The sequence below is a fragment of the Corvus hawaiiensis genome, chromosome 17 (genome assembly GCF_020740725.1).
Source record: "Corvus hawaiiensis isolate bCorHaw1 chromosome 17, bCorHaw1.pri.cur, whole genome shotgun sequence".
NCBI lineage: Eukaryota > Metazoa > Chordata > Aves > Passeriformes > Corvidae > Corvus > Corvus hawaiiensis.
The window spans coordinates 11027169-11051961 of record NC_063229.1 but is presented as its reverse complement, the minus strand read 5'-3'; the positions used below and the strand labels follow the sequence as shown (position 1 = coordinate 11051961).

At 41.0% G+C, this 24793-nt stretch overlaps 1 protein-coding gene across 3 annotated transcripts in view; it reads right to left on the bottom strand.

Annotated features, from left to right (window-relative positions):
- The window catches only part of DIDO1 (death inducer-obliterator 1), a 48782-nt gene that overhangs the window by 6560 nt on the left and 17429 nt on the right, over nucleotides 1-24793 (bottom strand). For 2 of the 3 annotated variants that reach the window (XM_048322298.1, XM_048322297.1), the window contains exons 6-16: nucleotides 23678-23890; nucleotides 22921-23146; nucleotides 10185-10632; nucleotides 9106-9265; nucleotides 8578-8694; nucleotides 8252-8356; nucleotides 7656-7791; nucleotides 6967-7513; nucleotides 5997-6150; nucleotides 4916-5005; nucleotides 4085-4280 (exon numbers count right to left, since the gene is read on the bottom strand). In XM_048322298.1, coding sequence (XP_048178255.1) covers nucleotides 4085-4280; nucleotides 4916-5005; nucleotides 5997-6150; nucleotides 6967-7513; nucleotides 7656-7791; nucleotides 8252-8356; nucleotides 8578-8694; nucleotides 9106-9265; nucleotides 10185-10632; nucleotides 22921-23146; nucleotides 23678-23890 — 2392 coding nt within the window. Of the gene's footprint in view, nucleotides 1-1985; nucleotides 4281-4915; nucleotides 5006-5996; nucleotides 6151-6966; nucleotides 7514-7655; nucleotides 7792-8251; nucleotides 8357-8577; nucleotides 8695-9105; nucleotides 9266-10184; nucleotides 10633-22920; nucleotides 23147-23677; nucleotides 23891-24793 lie in introns of those variants that run through there. The other variant, XM_048322299.1, reaches the window with a different exon arrangement.

The window sequence follows — 24793 nt, the reverse complement described above, 5'->3', positions numbered from 1 at the left end:
GCAGAGCATCTCACAAACAGGAGTTCACCCAGAAACTGCCAGTAGGCATTTGCTGTTCTGCTGTTGTTAAATGTTTTGGTTACCAACTTTCATGCAGAGACTTGTGATTTATGCAATTAGTCGCAATGAATTTCAAACACTGAATAACTGAAATAAACAGGTGTCAAAAATCCATCAGGCAGGATATCTAATAAACAGCAATTACTGAGAAATCAAGTTTGAATCCCTGTAAGAAACAGAGATCAAGTCACTAATTAAAACAGGGTAACATTTTAATACACTTCCAAGGCAAAAAATTCTAGCAGCAAGTTTATAGCATTAGTTATAAATTACCGTGTTTAGAATTTAGTCATCATAGAATAAATCCATTAAAACTTTTCATCTCGATACTGGAATTGTACACAAATAGAAACTTTGCCTAAACTGACTTCTACACTCACTCAGTTCAGAGCTCAAATACTACGTGATTCCTTCAATGAAGACACATGGCCAGAGCAGCTTTCAAAGGGCACAGCCCCATTCTATCTCAATATCCATAAATAGGTTAAGTGCCTAATTTTAGGAACAACGAAATGTTGACTGCAGTCTGCCACTATTGCTCAATGACTGTTTTAAAAGTGCTGCAAGCTGTGCTGGCAGAGTCAGTAGCTTTCAGTGCTAAATTATAACAGTTATTATCCTATTATGCATTTGAAATCCACAGTCTGGTTTTATGGAGTTACTTCCTGTAACTAAAGCCATTAAGACAGGATATACTAAATACTAGTATTGAATTAACACTTGTCGTCCTTAGCCTTAAATACATTTTTTCATTAGATCAAGTTTACCATATTTATGTGTAGATTTGCCCCATCTTTTCCTGTCATCAGCAGCTGCTAAAAGCTGACCTGCACTGTTCAAGACAACTTCATGTCTGCCCATTGCTGACAGACCCATGGGATTAGACTAAGCACACCTGTGGTGAATTTTAAACTGCAGAGACCAATACAAGATTCTATCTGTATTTTATCAATGCCATTTAAATATTTGTCCCAATTAATCATGAGAGCAATTGACAACTGTCTTTAGATTTGTGCCCCCTTAATTCAGGGCTGCAGATCACTCCCAGCACTGTGACACTGCTCCACATTCAGGCTCCGTTGCTGAGTGGAACTGGCTGGCACAGAAAATTGGGTTTGTAATGCCACATTCCTCTACTGCTGCTGCTTTTCCTAATGAAATCTGCTCAGCTGAACACATCAAACTCCATTCACAGTTCAGGTAATATTTTGGTCCATTTGTTTTTTTTAAGACCATTCCAAACAGCATAAGGAGATTTCATGCCTTTGTACTTTATGAAAACCCACAGTCCCTATCAAAAACTACCAAAAGACATACCAGCATTTGTGGAATCTTTGCTGATATATGTCTTGCTTTATTAAAATTCAGCTAGGTAAGATAGTTGTTACATTCCCATCACCACTAAATCCCTCAATAAATCACTTTCTATTAGTAATTAAATCTGATTATACTACTTTTTACAACTGGAAGTGGTGTGTATGTGAAACAGAGAAGTGAATTCACATACCGTAAACCACTGCAAAAGGATAGCGCAGAAGAGCCCATGACACATAAAATCTGGTAATATATATCTGAGTTAATGAAATATAAATCAGGATAACCCTCCATTTTCCTGTTTTTAAGCCGCCCACGTCAGTTTTCTGCAGATCTTCTAGGTACTAGCGCAGTCCTCAGTTGTGTTCCAAATCCAATCCATCAGAAAACAGGAGAAATTCCTAATCCGTACGTGCCTGATGGAACTGGCTGATACAGCTGGAATATCTTCTAACTAGGATTTCTGGAGTGGCAGGGTTTGATTGTCCTCTCCCTCCTCCCCCCTCAGCTCATATCTATCTAAATATGATAGACCATCTAAAGGCAATGCTTTTCCAGGCCTTGCTAGACTCTACTGGAAGGCACACAATTAAATTTAAGGAGACAATGACCACGTTCCACAAAATATTTTTATTGATTGGTAAAGAAAGAAAACACAGTCAATTCCATCAGATGGCATTAAAAAGTGTGGATTACATGTTGTGGTTTTCATACATACACAAAACAAGAGGAACAGCTTACCTGATTCCTTTCACCTGCTTTTAAAACACAACACAACCGTAGCACAGCTGTGAGATCAAGGCTGCCACAAGAGTTTCCAACAAGTGTTAATTGATGGCAGAACTCTTAAGTGAATCTTCTGTGAAACTGTTCCATCTCATGGCCTGCCTGCCCTTGGAACCTTGTTTCTGCTAACCTTTATCTACTTGGCCTACAACTATTTATGTCAATTTGAAAACCTGACTTACAAAATTTGCCTCCACAAACACCTTCAGATGAGACCTGAATTTGTTCTGAGCAACTCCTTCTAGTTTTGAAATATTTTTGCACTTGAAACTCAGAAAAACCAGTCTGACATTACAAAGATCTCTCATTAATAGTAGAGTTTGGCTACATTTGCCAACCTTCAATCTAAGGTAAAGAGTTTAATTTGAAATGAGACCTATAATGGAGAAGTAAAAGAAGAGTAAAACAGAAAGCTGGTATTTCCACAGGAATGAAGGAGGCAAAAATTAGGTAAACTGAGTTATTTATCAGACCAGCAGACATTTACAGCAGATTCAATGGCCAATCCCATCCTTGTGCTACTGCCCAAAAAGGATGGCATTTCTTTAGTTCTGCCTGGAAAAACCAGTCCATGAGTTAAGACTTTGCCTACATCCCTGTGCCAAGGTGTTCTGTATTTGGTGTTTTGACTTCTTGGCTATGAAATAGCAGTAAGTTTTTGCCTACCTTTCAAAAATTCAGCAAGTAACAGACTACGAAGTGCTGACATTCAACAATTCTAGTTATACTGTAATTTAGACAGCAATAATGCCTTTTTAGCTACTGCCTAAAAACAATCACCTATTCTGTGCACTGTTCAAAGGACAGATAAAAGAGGTTTGAAGTGTATGAGAAAAATCTTGTCTGGGGATGCAGAGCAAGCACCCTTGGCCATCTCATGGAGGAAGGGACAGCACTTAACTTATGATGTTCCACCTGCTGAAAACCTGTCCCAGCCACTGTTGCTCCTGAGAATGCTTTATTGAGTTTAGTGCTACACTTGTATCTGAGGAGTAGAGCTCAGTCAGCTTCCCAGAAAGGTGAACTCCTTGTTGGTTGTTCCATACCTACCACGTAGTGCCAGCCATGGCCGTGACAACGGAGTTCTGCCTTCACTGCCACCTGCAGCTCTTCAGCTTCTCAAGCTGGTATTTACTATAAAACCTAGACCCTTGTTTGGAAACTAAGCATATGCGTCTCCTTATCCTTAGATGAAGATGACTTCAAATTTTGTAGAGGGGTGTTTCATGGTTGAATTCATTCTCAGTTCTTCTGTCACCATGTTCAACATGGGGCAAACTCACCAAACACTATTACAGGTAATTTTATCTAAAGATAGAAGATTCTAACCCTAAGGAATGGGTCCCTTTCTCCCCAAAGAACTGATTTTCTGAAGTCAGTGATTGGACTAGAGTTTGACCCAAGTAGAACAGAACATTTCGAACACCTCGTGCCCCACACTGCATGTGCAGATTAACTCAGCGTGGACAGTGACAATCCAGTGGAACCACCAGAAATGTTACCTGTGTCGTCACTCTGACTTCTTGGCTCCTCTGTGGGATAAGTTTCCTGCTTGAATTAAGTGATGGTGAATGGCTTGTAAGGGTCTAGGGTTTGTGAATTTAGGAGTTGCTGATAATAGGGTGGGAGCTTTTTGTGGTTTTGTTTGGGTGTTTTAAATATAGTGGCTGTTTCACATCCTTGGTTTTACAGGTAAACTCATTCTCCTAAGACATAAGAGCATCTTGTTGGAAAGACTAAAGTTTGGACAATTTTATCTTAGCAGAATTGGATTTCCAGCTCTTCCCTAATTACGTACTTTAAAACTGGTTTTTATATAAAAAAATTTAACTAATGATTACATTAAATATTCAACAATTTGTCTCAGATTGCCTTTTGTCTTGTGATTTTACCTAGCATTGAACCTCCCCTGTTTTGTGCTTACCTGGTCCCTCAAAGGGCAAGAGTTTGGAAGGAATTGGGTCCTTAGAACTCAGGGGGATCAGGTAGAGATCCTTGACATGTCTGTTGTTATTAGCTACAACACCAAAACGACCACGACTGCTAAAATAGGAGTAGAGAGAGATATAGGCAACTTCTTCTTCTTCTGTTGCAGGATGGAAACGAATCAAACACAATTCCTGGAATACAAAAGCAAAGTGGAAAAATTCAACCTGAAACATACCAACAAATGAAATGGTAAAGGGCAGATTCCAGGGGTAAAAATAAACCATATATTTGTCACTCCAACTATGCCTTCAGGGCAACACTTTAGATTTAAGAGACTACTGCTGTTCAATTTGCAACATTAAAATAGAATTTGGTTTGTCGTTTTCAGAAACACAAATTACTTGTGTATCTTACATCAAACTGAACAGCTTGAGGCTCAAATGAAAAAGAAATGGAAAATTCTTAGTTTCATGTTTATCTCTATACTGTGTATCATTTTTTCACTTCTGAAGTGGTTTTAATACAAAAATATATTAAATACATTAAATGATAACTTCCTTTTCTTTAAAATTTGAATTTCAATCTTAAATATTTCAGTTAGTAAATAGTATGAAGATTTAACTACTGTGCAGGAAAGAGATCAAGATTTACAGCTCAATAAACACATTACTAAAATAAATCAAAAATTTCAAAGAAGTGGTTTAGATAGTTTTCCATGTGTGATCCATGTCAGTATTTGCTGTTTACTACTCTATATTATAAAAAGCTTTCATTTTACATTGCTGTCTATTTCTTCTGGGTTTTGCAAAGGATTTTAAGTGAATACCTTAGAAAGTGAAGATTTGAGTTTGCCAACATAATCCCAGACTGTCTTCGGTGAGATCCTCCCACCAATATGAATTGTGTCAGGTAAATCCTAAACAAGAAGTATTACATGGTAGTGTGAGAAAAACCAAAAACGAAAACCAAAAAAGGCAGTGCAGGTTGTCCCATCCCAGTAGCCCAGTGGATAATTAAATTTTAGTAAACTTTTGTACATATGTTTTTAATTCAGCCATGCTGTTCCTAAATTTGGAGGTGTTTAATTATGGCATGTGACCCAAAGGCCAAGAGGATACATGGAACAGATACACACCCCCAAACATGGAGAGCAGCAACACATCAAACAGTTCTGTATGCCCATTACTGGCATTTAGAGGGGAACTATAATATGTAACATACATATTGGCTTTTATAGGAAAGCTGCTATCTGAAACACAGCTTTTCTCCACATTTTCAGTGACCCCAACTCACTTGAATTCTGGTGACCTTCCTGTCACAAGGACAGTGAAACTCATTTCAGCAAAAGCAGTACTCAGAAGAACAAGCAACCCTACTAAGTCCTAAACCACACATTTGTGTCTGAAAATTCCTAAGTCATCTAAAATGCCCTTGAGAAGAAAAAAGAGAAAGAAAAGCCTTTCTACTGTCTCATTATTTGAATGTACACCCTCTCAGAACAGTATCATCCAACTGGTTTTACTTGAAAATTAGTAAAAAGGATGATACTTTTCATAAACAGCTGAACAAAATTTTCTAACATTACATCAGTGACCCATCTAGTCTGAGAAGAGAACAAGGCACGCACTTAAAAACACTGACTCTAAAACAAGGAACCTGATGTAAAGCCATTATTCCATGTCAGATCCTAACATATGTATAAACACATTAAAAGACATTAGAATTCTTCACAGATTTGTGGGGAATTTTTAAAAGGCTGAGTTTTTTTCTTGAGCTACTTTTCCTATTACTACATGGATGTCTTTTACCACTGCTCCAGTTCTAATGTAACTCTATAAACACACAGTGCCCCCAGCCTCTCCAGCAGCAGGAACTGCAGCACAGACCCATTCCAAACACACACACACCTCACTAAGATAATCAAAGCACCCGGAGACTGGATACGCTTTAGTGACAAATTTGGCCACACTTTGCATGTTAATAAATCCTTTCCAAATGGTGTTGAGACGAGAGAGAAAGAGGGAAGTGTCACTGTCCTGAGGTGAGCGAGGCTCTGCAACACTGCAAAACAAATCCAAACAGAAAGGTTACAGCATGCAAATGAGGATGGGCCCTTTATTTTAAATTTTCTTCCCTCCTCCTATTGATTCAATACTTTCTTTTTAATAAGTAACAAAATTTTTACTAAAGGCTTTAATGTTTTCCATTAACTTGGAATTAGTTAAAAAAGCGAGGAGCAACAGAAAATAAACTTGCAGCTGCAGACAGGCAAAGAGATGCTAAAAGGTATGACTTTTATAAAACCAGTTACAGATTTCTCACTAATTAAGTCAACAATATCCCTCTGAAAGAGATTATGAAGTAAAAAAACTTGCTATGAATAAAATTATTTTAACTGCAATTGCAAGAGGATATACTCAGCAGTATTTATTTTTACTATTGTGTATACTCAGAATGTGAAAGGAAGCCATTTCCTTTCAACTTGATCATCTGGTTACTTTTAATTTGTATTTAGACATAACAGTATTTTAATACAGGATGAAAATCTGGAAATGCCTTTAAGCAATCTCTCCCATGCACTGTCTTTCTAGATATTAATGTGTATGCAGACTTCTAAGTCTGCATGACACCTTTAAGTTCTATTTCTCTGCTGGAACACTGGAGAATCTTTGCTGTCAACATACACTGATGCTCTGAAAACTTTATCAGCTAGAGAAGCCAAATGAGGAGAGACAGCATTTTAAAAATGTGAATCAGGCTCCCTGAACTATAAACCTCAACAAGCCTTTTAGTTGAGGGAAAAGGAACAGGACATGGGACACATGGGAGTCTGCAGAGAGCCACAGGAGGGATGTGGCAGCTGCTGAGGATACGCACTTGATGTTGGGCGACTGATGAACCGCCAGGTATCTGGGATCTGGTGAGGAAGACGGTTTGGTTAGGATTGATTTGGGGACAGTCATAACTGGTTTGGAAGTTTCCTGTTTGGTTTCCCCCGTTGAGACTTTTTCAGCTGCGGGCCCAGGACGCGGGGCCGGGGTCACGATCCCAGAGGAGCTGCTCATGGCTGTCCTGGGGTCTCTGCCAGAAACCGTTACGGTTGTGACAACGGGGCCAGCACAGGAGGCAGGGAAAGCAGAGACCTCTTCAGGTACTGCAGAGTCTGTGCTGTTCTGGCTCTGGCTTGTAGGAACATATGTTCTTTCTGTGGTTGGCTGTGGAACTGTTTCTGCTGCTGGTTCAACATCAATTTCCATTGCATCGTCAGCAACGGGCTCTTTGTCAGGCTCTGCTGCCGGGGCTGCTGCAGGACTTTCATACTTGGCCTGGACTTCTGGCTTTGATTTTGACTCCACCTTCTTAGCAGAAGCCCCTGACTTCACCTTCTTAGCTGGTATCTCATCTTCTGATGCTGAAATCTGACCTGTAGATTTATATCAAGCACTTTTTGATTAGTATTTAACAGTAGTTTGGAGAAAGTATTTCAAAAAAACCAAATAAACAAACAATACTCTTAAGCAACAGTTATTTTACTTTGCCCAAGGCCAGCATTGTAAATAAAATACCTGTACAGATTTTGCAGTTCAGGTCAAAAAGATGGGCTCGATGCTGACTTGTTGTATCCTTCAACATGCTGCTAAAAACGTCTAGAGAAGGAGCACTGTTCAAATTGGGTGCAGTTCGGGTTGACTCCTGCTGTTCCTAAAAGTCAACAAGCATAAAAAATATAACAGTTGATCATTAACTTTAACAATAAAAAAATACTTTGAAAACTGTTAATTCACTTCAGTTCTTTAAAAGAATACATAAAAGGCCTTGCTTAAAGCCTATCATATTAAATGGAGTTATCACATGATATGTGCCCTCATTTCATGCCATAGTGCTCTCAAGTAGAGCTAATGTTCAGAAATAAAAAAATTTCTCTGTAAATTGACATCAACAACTGAAAAATACACAGCATCTTTGAAGTGCCTGCAAAATACACCTATCACTGGCTGTTGCAGTCCTTCACACTTGAAGGATGCTCATAGCACATCCAGTGAGCAATGATATCACCAGAGTTCAGAGAAACAATCTGCACTTCTGGTGACAAATTTGAAGCCCTACATGCCATTTCTCCCCCTCCACATCCTCATGCTGAAGGAACATCCCCAGTACTCACATCAGAGTCAGACACTGGTGGCGAATCCTCCATATTGACAGCAGGCACATGTTCCCGTTTTACAGCCGTTTTCTTGATTTCGTGAGATTTGCTTCTTGACTCCATCTGAGAGAAACAAAACAGTGGTGGTAAAAGCTCCATATATTTCTTTTACTCCATACTTTGCTATCATTTGGTATGTAGTAGAGAAAAAGTGTATTGAAACTGAGCGTTATTAGTATTTTGTTAGGAAGAAACTGGTGCATTAACGTATAATGGGTGGTAAAGGTTGGCAAACTTGCTCTTAATTTCTACTTTAGGACATAGGAAAAAATTATGTTACTTACTGCCTTAGCTGGTTTCTCTTTCCACACAGACAGCTCTTTAGATAAAAGTTCTTCCGGCTTCATTCTCACTAGTTTTGACAGGGAGATTTCCTCACGAAGGACACGATGGAAAAGTCCCTGAAAACAGAAGAGACTTTTGCCATGCTGAAGAGAACTTGCTTAGGTAATTGACAAGGTTACAGTGCTGGGCAGGCAAAACCTACTCCAGTTTCTTAATTTTCTATTAAAAATATCACCTACTTATAAGTAAACTTGGAAAGGTGCAGCGATCAGAAAACAGGGATGAAATAAACCCCGAGTATAAATATGTCACCAAGTGCTCAAATAAATACCAACCACCAACTAAAGTAGGCTTTGAAGTCCTACTTAGATAAAAATATTATTAAAAGTGTTCGAATGGCTTTATAATAATATTTTATAGTATAATTCCTAAGTCTCTGTTTCAAAACTCTTAATGTTGAGGGTAGAGTCTGACATACAATTAAAGCCCAAAAGCACTTTCTGTATAAGTTTAAGAAAATCCCAAACCTGATTTTTGGGGTCCTTGAGATTGAACATGATGCTACGGTATTTGCTCTTGTATCTGTTGTCCGTCACTTGGAACAAATTAAACATTTCCTTCTCGATGTTGAGTGCCACTTTCCCTACTTCACTCTCTGTCATGACCAGGTCATCGCTGTCATTGACTCTGTTGAAAACAAGAACAGGAATGTATGGTTAGGTCAGCTGTGAATAGTCAGGCACAGTCACAAAAAATAATTTTTCAGAGCTGACCTCAGCTGCTCCTCACCCAGGAAGGGCTCAAGACTCCTTTAAATGACACCTCAAAGCCAAAGTCCATCACAGGACTTGAACTCGGGCAAACTTTAATTACTGCCTGCAGATGGCCATGGATGACACAGCTTTGGGAGACAAGTCTGCCTTTACTCCTGCTCATGGCACTGACATCAGGAGTTTCTCTGCCAGGAGTGACACAGGGAGCCCAAGTGCTTGACATTCAGTCCTTGATTCCCCACTGTGACCAGGATTTCCAGTTCAGAGACAATACCAAAGGGCAGTGTTCCATGTAAGTCTTGATGGTTCACATTATCTTTAATAATCACTGGGGGGAAATCTGCATTTTTTGTGTGTTTGGGGCTTTTATTTTTCCTTTCATAAGTGATAGTTGCCCATTGACCAGAATTTCTTGTTGATTTTTATGTTGGGAGAGGAGGGAATCTCTCCTTCAGTGAGCTTTAACCTTTCACTATGGTATTTCCTGTACTATGTTCCCTACAACTCTGCATCTCCAACACTGCCATCTCTAGACTTTAAAACTCAGAGCACCTACATTATAGAAGTTTCTATGCTGTGATTTAATCCTTCAACTGCAATTGTCTCAATATAAATGGAATAGTGAGATTTCTTTTTCTAAAGGCTTTATCACATGCACATTTATTTTCTATCAGGATTTTTTATTTCAAATATAAACCTGAAATGCCGACTGCACCTGTAGTAATTTGTTGCATAAATTCAATCTCTCAAAATTCCTTATCAAGACAAACTAGACTCTGCATGCTAGTTGTAGATGTAGCTTCCTATATAAAGTAAGTGTTTTGAATTCCCACCTCTTCCATAAAATTTCTTTCAGGGATCGTCGAATGTTTTGTCGAATCTGAGAGTTGGGCTGTGACTGGGCAGAACTGACTGATGCTTTTGCTTGACTACTTCCAGCTGCAGCTGACATGGAAGACAGTGAAGGCTTTTTGAGTCCTCCACTCAAACTGGAAGACAGAGCTGCTTTCTTGGCAACTGATGAGCCATGAGAGAGAGGTGACTGTTTGGAAGGAACACTGCCTGATGAAGGCCAAGGTTTCTTGGGAATGACACCTTTGAAACTTCCAGCAGGTTTCAGTGGTGGTTTAGTTAGTGACGTGTTGGAGTAGGATGGGGACTTCTTTGAAGGCAGATTTTTGGTGAGGGAAGAGGACTGTTTCTCCATGATAGATACCACAGTCTTCTTCGGTGCCGATGCAGACTCTGCTCTATCTTCGTTCCTTTTCTCTTCCCTTTGAGCTGTTAAAACAAAGAAGAAAATACAATATTAAAGGCTTAGCTTTATAACTTCCTGTTCATGAAGACCAAATACCAACCTATAAGGAAAAGTCTGTGAAATATCATATCCAGTGAGTAACTACCAAGCAGGCAGTTCAAGCTATTTACTCTCACTTGCCTTCTTAAAAGTGATTTTAAAAACCACGCCATGATTGATTTGTTGAAAAATTTGTTCATAAGAAAAATGGGGGGGGAAAAAAGGCACCACCTTCAAAGATTCCTAAGTGGGATTTCATGGTTAAGCTTCAAAACCAACCCAGATTCTCACACATAAAAATAAGGCAATACAATACTCTACAATTAAACAAATTCTCATAGCACTTTACAGAACCAATTAATTACAGAGGTTGACCTGACAACAAAGTCCATGAATTTGAAACTGTACTAATACTACCCTAAGCTGAGTATTACTGAAGTTTAATAAATCTATTCAGTTCTGAGCTGAAGTCTAGATTTAAAGAATATTTAAACATTAACACTGCTACTCAGGCTGTAGCCATCTAACTCTCACCATTCTCAAACTATTTCATTCATAATACTCAGTTTTCCATTTAAAATTCTAATGCTACTACAATAATTGATATACATCATATACAAGAATATTAACAAAGTCTAAGTAAAAGCTCCTGTTTTCGCACCTGTTGAAGATATACTTGCACAGGATTTTACAAGCAAGTATGTTTTTAAACCGCATTTCATCTATACCACCTTCTGGCACTGACAGGAACAATTCAACCCAGCAAAAAAAAGCCACACCCAAAACCACACACATCTTGCTCCAACAGAACATCATTTCCAAGACATCAAAGTTACAGTGGGCAAACACCAGCACATGGATCCTGAGAGCTCAAATAAGGATGGGTCCTGAGAGAAACTACCAAAAAACAACTCCTAAAACAGAGTTGTTTCAAACCTTGCCAAATGTTTGTAGATGAATTAGCCCACAAGCCCTAGGTGCAAGGTGCAGGACACTTCCTGAGCAATATCCAGGAGTTCCAGTAACTTTACCAAGGACCAACTGGTCCCTCTTCACCTTCCAGGACTGCTCTGATGAGAGCAGAAATCACTGGAAAAGGTCTAAACTGTTCCATCGATCTGTCCTGAGATGGACTTGATAGGGACAACTCCTCCTGGGGGGAGTCTGGTTCAAAACACCCCACACATCAGCATAAATTCCCCATGGAATCATCCCTCAAATTGGGGAAGATTTGGAATTCTTAAGGGACAAATGATACTCCCTTATCTCGTGAAGAAATGGCCTTGCAAGTTTCTGCATGCCTAGTGGAAATCAGCACTCCCCTGGACACCAGCACGTGCTTCCAGCAAAGCTCCTCCTCACCCCCCTGTAACTGGCCCTCGGCGCTGGCAGCACCCACAGACACCGGTGGGAGACGAGCCAATAAACACCTTACCTTTTGTAAGGTGAAGTGCAAGAGTGTGTGCTCAACTTCTGCTGGAACACAAGAAGCCAGAAGATCCAGAAACACTATCTTTGTCCTGAATTTTCTCCTGGAAGTATTTTACAACTGAGGATTTTTTCTGAGTCAGATTTAACTATTTGAAGTGTAAAACAGAACCTGCTGTCAAATGACTTTAAATCGTTTCACGGGCTGTGATGATTTTGCTATAAATGAATTACAGTTACTACCCAGAGTTTTCCCTAGACTAGCCTTGATTCCTGTCTGACTGAGGGACACCACCTGTGTGACCAACAGTGTCTCTCCCTATGTCCCACCTCTACCCTACCCTGCTAACTCTATTCCAGTTGTCAGGAGGACTCTGGAAACTCCAGGAGGCAGGAAGGAACTATTACTCCTTACAGATAAGGCACTATTGCTGATATGGTTGATTTGGTCAAGTTGGGTCCCCAGAGCCTGAGATGTAACCAGCCAACCTATTTTGAGCTCAGTCCTGAGCAGAGAGATGGTGAATATTCAAAACGTGCACACTGGTAACGCTACAGGAATTACTCCCATTCTCTTTGTCCTGGTTTATTTGATCTTCTGCACAGAATGGTACCTTTTCAGGCAGGAGGACAGCAGCATACTCTGTGACCTGCCACGGCAAGGCAGGACAGCACAGCTTGGCTTGCAGAGCGGTGACAGCAAAATTCAGTCCTCAGCACCATGACATTTCGTTCTTTGTGGTTTACAGCAGAAGTACGACTGTAAATTTGTTCTTAATCCTCTATCCACTATCTATTTAACGATTAGTTCAAAGCAGTTAACAAACACTACATTGATAAAACTAAAAATAGCAGAACCAAGGTGTTTTGTGTCCCTCAGATGTTATGCATATGTAAGAACTATCCCCACACCAAACACCTGTTAGGAACAGCTGTATCACAGTAAGAATATTGAGTTGTAAAATAAATAAATAAAAGCTACTAGAGTACAAAGCTAGATTGACGTTCCTGGCTTGAAGGTCAGCAGAGTCTGTAAGGTCCAAGGACACACAGAGGCATCCTTTAACCTGCCAGCTGACATCATGACTATTCTAAAGGTGTGTAATTCTGTGCTTCTTTAGCCAGTGGAAAACACGCAAATAGTTCCCAAGTATCACGCACACCTGACAGTTTCAAACTACAATGCCACTTTATACCAATTACGTCTCCTGAGCAGGACTTGTTGATCAGACATGGATGGCACAGATTCTCTATGTATTAACGCAGCCAGAAGTGACTCCTTCAGTTCTCCAGAGCTACCAAGGTCCTGTTCAAACTGACACTGTCCAATCAGTCATGTGTAGGTTTTGACAAAGAATCCAGAATACTAAGATTGTGTACAAATAACCTGTGACAGCTGTACATGAAGCTAATCTAAAAAAAAAAACAAAACCTCTTATCCTGTTTGGACAATGAGAAACCAGAATTTCTGTCCTATCAAGTTTTGGGTTTTAGTGTCAATGTGCTACCCCATAATTCGGCTAAAGCAACTCACTTAGCATTACAGGGGTCTTGGATCCAATGCCCAGGAGCACCCAGTGGAGGGTGGGAAAGGAGCAGGGCCGTCTCTTGGGGTGGCAGCTCACTCTCCTATTGATCTATCCACAACATGAGCACACCCCAAAGGTGACAGCACCTCCTAACAGGTATGGGAACATGGCAGATGTATGTTTGGAAGTGCTAACAGCAACATGTACTCTTTTCTGAGAGAAGTATGCCAACAAATACAGAGTTTTACTTCTGAACAGATGCCAGAGGTGCACAGCAAATGGATGAGACAGATCATGGAGCAGGTATTCCCTCAGCCCATGATTTCCAAGTGCTTGGCCATGCAGTCTATGGGCAGCATGAGGAGAAGGCACAGCCAATGCTACTGCACACACTGGCCACTGTGTTTTGCACCATGGTGGGTTTGGTCCTTTTCAGCAGTAGCTCCAGTGGACCTATAATAAATGCCCTAAACCAAATTTAAAATAAAAGGATGAGACAAGCACTGAACATCAGCCTACCCCACTTAAGAGATTAACATGGAGTTTCACCACCAGCAGTTCAGAGTAAGGCATTTGGTGGTTCTTCTACTCAGCACTTTCAACACCCAGGTGAACCTCCTTGGCTTGATGTCAGAAACCCTATTTAAACCAACGAACAGTAATTCCTATTTGCCCCATTTTGTCCCGTGGGCCATTTGTTAGGACAGGAACAGGATCCTTACTGACTGGAGGGAGGCGTGGGCTAAAGAGACTGAGGTGCAGCTGCAACTAATGAGCCAATGCATTCCCAGGGTGAAACCCAACGAATCCTCTGGCAGAAAACCGTGCATTGCTCCCAGGCTTAACAAACAGCATTACTATGGTGTGCTCACTACACACAGACCTGGAATCTCTCCCACCAGATGTTGACAGACACAGAACCACTCCCCTGAGGAAATTCCCTGTGCAGCTACACTTGACATGACGACACACAGCCATGAACGAGGCTTCTGCATGCAGAGCAGGACAGAACTGCCACAGCATCTGCTGGGACAGATGAGCCCGACGGTTCCAGGTACTTGTAAACATCTCAACACGGTGTCTCAACACTGCCAGGCCATTGTGGAGGCCCAATTTAAGCAGGATTTCCACAGTGTAGGGCTGTTAACTTTACATGAAGGATTTGCAGGCTGTACTTGGATCACAGTCCACCAACACACAGAGGTTGGGTTTTACACCACCAGCATGTACATTACCCAATGGAAACTTTGTTTCTTCTCTTTCTAGAATATTTCTGTATAGCATTCAAGTCTATTCTGGTTCTTTCCCCTTTCCCTCCCCCCAGTCCTTCTTTGGAGTAATAGCTTTTGAAAGCCACTTCAAAAACTAATCTTGATTTCTATTTAAATTCTCATTTGTGATGAGCTGTTTTGCTGAAACTATTCTCTACTTTTTCCAATTTTTAAATACCATAATAAATGTGCTATTACTTTTGTCTGTATAATTTTTAAATAAGTCAAATCACAGTTCTTTGAAAGAACTTCAATTTCTGGCTCTAGATGATGTTAAAACTTTTAAATGCTGTGAATAAACCACAGGCAGTTGTACCTGAAGAGCCCATTTTGCAATGACTCCAGTAAAGCCTTTTTTTTTGGTGGTTTTCTAAATTAAAAAAAAGCATCACAGTTCCTCTTACAGGACATTAAAAGACTTCTGTGAAATACATCCTGCAGCCATGTAGACTACTCTAAGTTTCTCTACAGAATTAAGATTTTGGCGTATGGTTGTTCATACACCAGCACTATTGTCTCTGGAGTCTAGTATCTTAATGTTCCCCCATGTTCTCTTCCACCTACATCAATCTACTTTTTTTCCCCAGGATGAAATTCCGCCAGGCAGTGTGTGAGGAGACGATGGCTGCGTCGTGTCCAGCTTGCACAGAACTTTCTGCAGTGGGAGCATAGGCCCAAGGGAGCAGGACATCAGGAACCAGCACTTGAGGGGACACTGCCCAATACAGAGGCAGCTCAAGCCTGTCTGGGTTTTACTGCTCCTTTCCAGACTTCTCTGTCACTACAATAGAGTTTTAGGGAAAAAACCAAAATCCCAGCTAACTTTCAGTCTTACGCACGGCCTATGGATTTCTGTGGCACCAACAGTAAGAAAGCTGGTAATTACCATTTTTCTGTAACAATAAATCTGTAAAATTCCACAATATGAATGCAACCTAAAGAGAGAACAGTCGTTGTGATCCACCTGGTCAAAACTGGATCACTTTTATGACTCTTTAGATTTTTATGTCTTTAGAGGGAAGAAAATTCAGTAGCACAGCACTGCAGTTGTTACAAACCCAAAAATACCTCTTAGAAACTATTTACACAGCCAGTGTAAAGGCTGGGCAGAGCTGAGCAATTCCCTACTGTGACAAGAGCTGACCTCTACAGAGGCACCAGCACTGGCCCTTAGAGCAGCTGACCCAGCTGACAGGAACACAGGTGTGCCCAGCCCAGCAGAGCCAGTCACCTATGCAGGAGCTGCCCTGCCAGCATTTTGGGTGTCACACACAACTTGGGCTGTGACCTTGGCCTCGAAGTTCTGCTCGGTCCCGCAGCTCCTCGGGCTCAGCCGCAGGTGGCTGCGGTGGCTGTCCCTGCGCCGTCGTCCCAGAACACTGCAGCTTCTCTGCTCCAAGCGGGGGCAAGGCGAGGGCAGCCTGCTCTGGCACACAGGGCAGCACAGGCTTCTGGCCTACAACGGAAACACCTCACCCCTCTTTGCCAGTAGCTGAGAATTTAAGAACTGCATTTCCCCTCTGGAAAATTGTTGAAGCAGAGGACAGGCAGGATTTCCCAACCTCAGAACTGGTGTGGTTCAGCAGCTTCCCTTGGCCACTCAGCCCATGAACCAAGAGGACTTTTCCAACGCAGCTGTGCCACGACCCCCTCCTGTGTGACTTGTGACATGAATAACCGGAACAGAGCAAAACTGAACGAACACCCCCCTGCCCCGACGCAGTGGCCAATACCGAACTTTAATCCCCACGTTCTTGCGATGTGAAACCCTTTGGAACTGAAAAACCTGAGTAAAAGACACGGGTGAGCAGGTGCTTGAGCTGTCAGTCTTAAAAGCACTCCGCAACGGGAAGCTACTTACCAGTTCCGAGCCAGCTGTGCCCAGTCCCGTGCTGGGCCGCCTGACATCTGTGCCTCGGGCACTGCTCACCGCCGCTGGGTGCCCCGAAGCCCCCTCTGGTGGCACCGAGCACCGCTGCCGGCAGCTGTGCAGGTGAACTCTGGAACCGCTGCAGCTCCGCGGCTGTTCGACTGCTCCCTCCTCACACCTCCTTTTTGTCACTTCCTTCAAAGATAACTTAGTGCCAGCTCTACTTCACCCGTGTTGAGCTGCTCTTAAATCGGTTTCAGTGTTAATTTTCACTGTTACCTGCCCCATCTCCTTCCACTTCAAATTTTATTGAACACTAGTGTCTGGCATGTGCTGCCTGCCCCGCTGCTGCTCTTAGCAAACCTCCATCAGTTCTAATCTGCACTGCAGTTAAGCTGCCTGTGTGCCAAGCCTCTACATTCAGGCACACAAAATAAACCTGTCTCTAATTTAGGACACTCAGAGGCAAAGGCCTGCCTTTTCTGCGGTGGTTTGTGTTCAAGGCAACCTGTAGCTCTATGCTGACGCACAGCTGTAGCTTTGACATACAAGCTTTATTTTAATCTAAATGATACTGTAGTGATCCATCTGATCTATGTTAGACAACTGCATCTTCACTCTTGCCCCCCTCCTGAGGGAGAGAGGCACTATCTGCAGCAAAAAAAGGGCTTCTTATTTTCCAAACTGTTCATGGATTGGCATCATCACTCCTTGCAGGGACAGGCCATCTTCAGATTCCAAGTTCAGCACAGATCAGACACAGCGAATCAGCAGCAAACTTGACTCAAAGTGCAAGTGATCACCTCAAAAGAATCCCTTTTATTTGGGGACTAGCAAAGAACTTTTTCACTGGCTATGCAGTCAAGTAAGCAAGTTCAAAGAACTTAAGTAAAATTAGTAAAAGAAAGCAAAACAGCAAGAGGGTGGTGAGTGTTTTTAATCAAACTTTCATCACTTTCAGTGTTGATGATGAGATAAACCACCCTCATATGCACAGTGCCTCTGGAAGTGGTACCAGGTTTCTGCCCCCAACCCTTCCCCTCAGCAATGGTTCTCACACTGAATCCAAGCACCCCTGACAGCAGGAGTGCTGGCTTGCTGTCTCCGAGTGCCTCAGGCATGCTGGGTGCTTGAGAGGCACATGCCAGGAGCAGGGACCAGCTTTCCTAACTTAAAGAGATGGCAAAAATCTTCACGTGGCTGCCAGCCACAGGGCACGTGTAACATACCTTGTAGGGCAGAGAAGGGGAGCTCCAGTAGTTCACAGGCAGGAGATGAAAATGACTCCCCAAGGATCCCACTGCTCCTTTTAACTGGCTGGGTCCCAGGGGACGTTGGCTTCAGCACCACTATGGTCTGCCTCACTCCACAGGCAGGGCTCAAGCCTTGTGCCAGCCCCGGGCCAGCACAGCTCCTGCCAGTCTCACGACGGGAGTTCAGCACTGGAGCTGCCAGGTTATACTCCTGTACAACCCTTCCAAAGCCAGGTCTCCAAGGTGAATTTCTCAGAACTTCTGGCAAACTCATCTCAGGTATGCTGATTATTATTTGGTCTGTCAGCAGCCCTTCTGAAAACTCCTCTAGTTCAAGTGTTTAGGGCAGACCTACATACAGGGCAGCCAGGTGTCCCAGAAAGTGGCCAGTAACAAAATCAGTAATTCTTTTCATTTCCCTAGTACTAACTCAATACTTACTGCCTCTCAGGATGGGCCTACACTGCAGAATGCAGCATTAAGCAAGACACTTTGGCTTTCTAGGAGTCAATTCAGATGCCAGTAGTCCAGTTTTAACAGTATGGAACCTGGCACAGCCTGGTTTTCCCTGTGGGGAAACACACCCAAAGGAATCCAGTTTACCTACAATCAGTCCTTGCAGGCAAACATACCTATGGCTTAAGAAGCAAAGTTTAAGTAAAATGTATTTTAAGTTAAGCTAAACCAACAGCAGTATATCCACATCCACTGCACTCAACAGTCACAACTTCAGCTGGTACGATCCTGCCTGAAGAGCAGCGTTAAATTGGCACCAGCCTGTGTGCAGACAAGACCTGATTTTCTACTCTCCGTATCAGTACTTACAGCTCCCTACACCACTTTTACCTCCTGAGCCATAACTCCTGCCTTTAGTGCACTCTATTCTCCCCCTGCTCTCTGTAGAGTGGTTTCTTTCTTTCCTGTCTTCATGCTGTTATTACATAAAGAAAAAAAATATAAAGACACAAGGACATGCACACATAAATTATGCATGCTATAATCCTGCCATTTTGATACACACAGCAGTTTCTGCTGGTGGGGCATCCCAGTATCCCTGTGTTCCACTCTCAAAGTCTCCTTATTTTTTTAGAGGTGTACAGGAACAAACAGTCCAAGATCTTTAACTACACAAGCACAGCCTATTCCCTTTGTGAATCGCTCTTGAGTTCAGCTGCAGAAGAGATGAAATAAACTGGAAGGGGATAACATAAAGAAGTTGGTATCACCAGAGCCAGGACTCCCACTTCCAGGAGGTGGCAGCTTTGTGTCTTCATAATTCCCTGCTGGGAAGCAGCAGGACCACAAACATTGTGGTTTTCTCTGAAGGAAACACTTCCCCTTCCAAACCCCACCCATTAAGAACTTCTGTGAAACACTGGTACCAAATAAGGTAGGACCGTAATTTGCTATAAACTCACACTGCATCTGTCTGCAGTTATGTAAACACAAATTTAGTGGTTTGGTGTGGTAAGTGCTTTTTACTCTCAAGTTCTACCACAAGAACAATAATTTAATGCTTCCTTTTGAGCTTTTATCTAATAAACCCTCCTCACTCTCCTGCACTCTTAGTTGCTCTTCTCAATAAAAGCAGGCAAGATATTTAAACAGTTTTAATACCTGAATTACCTGAGTAAATTATTGCTTCAGGTATTTAAGTCTAATAAATCAGGTGAATTTCAAAGCTTTGAAGCACTAATGAATAGTCAGTATACTTAGGACTGGGTACTTTAGAAACTGGGATACTGCAAATGCTTACCCTCTTCCCCTCCTTTGGGATTCATTTGCTATTTTAAAACTGCAGATAAAACTGCATTTGCTGCTGACTTCTACTTGACAATTAAAAGCAAAAAATATAGAAAAAAGTCTCTTTTACAAGTGTTGCTGTTGTAACATGGATCTCTGAACAATGTTCACAAATCTCAACAATCCACATACTTGTATAAATTTGGAAGCCAGAATGACTCCTGAAATGCAATATAGAAGCTGAGCACTGCGTATTAAATTAATACTAATTTTCCTAACAAAAGTAAAAGCAACTCTTCTAAAAGGGAATGTGACTCAGACCTAGTTTCCTTTTATATGCGTACTTCAAACGCTGCCTGAAACTTTAGATTACTTGTACTTAACATTCATTTATCAAATCAAGCTGTTTCCCACTCGAGTTTTTAAATTAATTAAAAGCACTATTTACACTGGGTACATAAAGATGGAACACAGTGTCATTAATCAGGCACCAGATTCTGGTGTACAAAGTCACTTCCAAGTACAGCCCTAAGTCATATCCCCAAGACATAGGCAAGTTTGGAAGTGAAGAAACACAGACTAATGTGGTAACTGACGGGAAAAAAAAAAAAATTACTGTTCTTTACAATTGCACAGTACTAGCACCAAATACCCCTTTTTAAATAAATGCAGAAAAGGTTGGGAAAAGGGGCCTGGTGGTAGGGTTAGATGCAAATACACTACATGCTCCTACCACCCAGTACGTCTTTAAAAGCGACTTGATTTTCTTGCTACTACTTAACAAAACTATCTCATGGAATAACAAAATCTTGTAACTCACAAGTACAGAGCACATATATAAAATAAATCTATGCCTGAAATGATGAACTGGCAGATGGAAAGAGTATTAGAGAGCAGTTCTGTTAATCAGGTTAAGTTTCCTTAATTCCTAAAAGGCCCTGTGCACCGAAGTTGCAAACAAGGATTTGGTGAACGTGGCAGCATTCTGGAATACTGCATTTGGAAGTCCTCTGTCTCCCGTGGACTGCAAGTCCTTCATAATCAATGTTCAGAAATGCACGTTTCTAAACAGGGAATTGCTTGGTTTTAAGATTTGCATCTCAGCCAGACTATGTTTGGTCGAATAAACTTGTTTTCCTTGACAGACTAGCTCAGACTTAGAGACTTCTCACTTTTAGATACCTGAAGTGAGACAATTCTCATGAATTTCTCTAATGCTGTAACTTTTAGGTTTTGAACACCATATAAAGATTTCTTAAAGAAATAAAATCTGGAAGAGTACTTTTGCAGATGGTGCATTGGCAGCTTCTCAGGAAGATTACAGCTCAGACCTATCCATTGAAAAGCAGGACACATTTTTTTTCACAAATACACAAACAATTTATCTGGGCATTTAGTAATGGCAGAGTTCCCACATATCAGTGCTACTTACCTTAAAAAAAGCAATCTGAAGCTCTTCCTTGCATTTGATATGAGAGTTCTTCATCACACGAACTAGGTTGGTCTCTATTTGTTACTAAAGTCTGGTATTCACATTATCTTTTGGAATCAATTTAACTATTTAGCTACAGGAATCCAGTCTTCTACTGGAAGTGGTTAAATCTGTACAACGTCCAGTGCGGTAAATCTTAAGAGCAATCTCCCTTAAAAAAACCCTCCAACTTTCTGCCTCAAAACCTGTTATTTCTGTTTCCTAGGAAAAAAACAAACCTTATAGGAAATAAGGACATTTTAAGTGAAATGATTCTATGGACACCTGTAATTGTCACAGTCAGAAAAACCTCATGTAAAATAAGCCCTTGCAGTTTCATTTATGTCTTTCCACTAATTTTAGTTATGTATAAAATACTACTGCTTCTGACAAAAAAGTTAAGTTTCTTTAAAAGATTACTTAAAAATGGAAGTTAATTAAAATATATACCTTAAGGGAGTTTACTATAAAAAAGGCAAAGGGCCTAATACGCAGCAAAAATAATACAGAGAAAAATTACAACCATTTAACCATTTGAATGTGGGTAAAGACCATTAAAATATACCTGGTATGTGCTATGTTCATCAACAGCAATTTAGGGTAGCTGGTGTTCCCTCAGTGTTTCAAAACTGTAACTAGAAAATCTCAAATACTATTTATAAACTTATCAGTTACTTTACATATAAGTGTTCAATAACTAGGTTTACTTCTTAAAATAAAATGTAAATTGGCTGAAGTGTGGTTACAAAAGCTGTGAGAACTGAATTTCTGAATTAGTCTTCAAAGGAGTAAACATGAGGCACCAGAGGTCACGTGGTTTGTAACTGAAATGTCAGTTTTCATCTCAAGTTCCGTAACTGCATTATAAAACTACTTAGATGGAGTGAACCAAAAAACATCATAAGCAGACAGACTTGCTCAGGCTTCAAAGCAGTATTTACTTACCTTTACATGAGTTACAAGGATGCTACTCAAGACCTGCAAAAATACGCAAGGCAGTGTCTCTGCCCAATGTCCAGTTGAGACGTGGTCTTGTGTGTGTGCATAATGTGTAGAATATGAACAGAGAAAGGGGAAAAAAAGATAATAGAGTTCTGCCTCCCCCCCCCCAACATAAAAGTAAAGGATGGTCCTCAAGTTACTTCATGTAAGGAAGAAAAGCAGCAGGAATATACTTGACAGTTAAAAGCTGTTTGCAGAGGTGTCAAGTATTGTTGGATACCACGTTGAAGATTTCACTCTTGGCACCAGGCACTGAAAATGCAAGACCTGAGAGGCAGGTGCCAAATCTAAATTACAAAAATACAACTGAAATTAGTACAGGCAATTGCTGATTCACGGAGCACACTGCACAACCTTTTGGTAAAACTTAACACAAATGTGTCAATACTTACCTTCTAGATTAGAAACAGACACTCTTTATGGGAAAGATTTCAAGCTTAACCATGTAGTTTTCATCCAGGAATCAGCTGGGTAAATCAACAGGCTCTTAATCATACAACTGTCATATGATACAAATGAAACTCCTAAAAGTGTCTCTCATTTGTGTGTATCTGTGTGTGAATCTTTGGAGGTGGAGAGAAGTACCTTGGTGCCATGGAAAGAAAAAACCCCCAAATCCTAAACTCCCTAGTTTAGTGGAGCCAAGAATGGATGGGTATTCAAAGAAAATATGATTACTCAGGAATATCCCTAAGCCATACATACATTTGAACAACAGTGCAGGTGAAATGGCAGCAGTCTTTTCAGGCTTTACAGCATTGTAATTATGATCGCTGGCCCAGGACGGCGTGACGGGTTCTGCCACTGGCTCTCGAGCAGGAGCTTGGGTGTTTGCCTCAGTCTTGGCTGTGCTCACAACAGTCTTCTTCACATTCACCTCTCTTTTCTCAGGGAACTGTCTCTTCTGGTTTGAAACTGGTTTGATGCCCGGCTGTATAATTAAAAGTAGCTCGATTACTAATAATTGTCAAATATATTGCATTTTACAAACAAGCAGAGAGAGTTACACATATGTACACCAGTTTCTTTTATAGTAAACTCCTTACTTTTATAGTGCACCACTTGAAATTATTTGATTACTCCAAAAGCCAGTAATTTGAAGCTTAGTTTAAAAAGGCAAAATTAATTTCAATTAATGTAAACTAAAGAGATGTAATTACTGAAAATCGTACTTTTTTTAAAGTCATTGCCATCTAGAAGGGTACCTTGCACCTTTGCAAGGAACTATCTCCATCTAGAGGCAATTACAAAGATTTTTAAAAAATGACAGGAGAACATTTTATTGTCCTTACCATAGACAAAGGCAAAAGAATAAGAACAAAAAAATAAGAGAAAGCTGCTCTTCAGTGCAGGACTTGACAGTTTTATTAAAGTCAAAAAGGAAAGCACAATAATAAAAGGAGAGGAGAAATAAGCCACAGTGCTCCAGGGCAACTGCTCTGGATCATGAACACAAGCTTACCTGCTGCTGAGGTTTTGGCATGCCAGGCTTTTCAGATTTTGGTTTGATCTTCTCTTTAGGTTTTGGTTTTGCATCTTTGCCAGAACTCAAGATCTTCATGGTGGCTGCAGCGTGTTTCAGGATGCAGTCGTTGCTGCAGTACACGGAGTCAGGCTGGGCCACATTGAAACAGCCGGGGCCAATGCACTTGGAAGCACCAGGAGCTTCAATTATCTACAGAGAGAAATGGAGTGAGGTCAGACTTCAAAGAGGCAACAGCAGGAACACGCCTCTATAACATAGAGAAACGCTTACACAGCCCATGTGCAGACTGCAGCTCTGACCTGCACAATCGCCAGCCTAAGAACAACTGCTGTTCATGACACAACACAAAAAATCCATACAAAGGTAAGAATTTCACTCCTCTAACAGATTACTTTCAGGATGTGCTGCATTTTCAAGTGGTTGGTCTGTTAGCACTGAGATAAAGGAAGCTGGTTTCCTACATTTTCAAATCCCACAAGGACACAACTGCTTTTTACTGATCCTCTGCATCATGTGAGGAATGTCCTTAATAATTGCACAGCTGGGTTCTCAACAGCAAGGTTTTACTGTATCCCCATCCACTGCTGTCCTCAGCCATGCACATGTGCAAGAAGAAGCACTCAGATATTCAGGGGTACAGATTATTCTTGCACTAGAAGTTTTACCAATTTTAATTTTGAAAGTCTCCAAATACCATTCTTAGTGACAACTTTCACATACTGCCTACCCCTTACACATTTACAGGTTTGCCTGTGCAATCTGAATTCCTCTAGTTCAGAATCATTCTCCATTTATATCAAGGTGTTACAGATGAAGCACTTCCTCTTCCAATGTTACGATTCAGAAAATAGCACATTACTTCAAAACAGAGTGCATTAATTCGAGGTCTAGAAAAACTTGAAAGCCTCTTTAGGCTCCAGTGTATCATCTCTGGGTATTATGCTTTTAGTCTCTCTTCTAAATTACTCCTAAAAACGATAGAACCAACCTGACACTCACAACTACTGTAATTCTAGACAATCTCTCCCCATTTTTAATTACTAGCAGTAAGTTTTTCAGGAATATTTCCAGTTAAATAAATATTACTTGCAT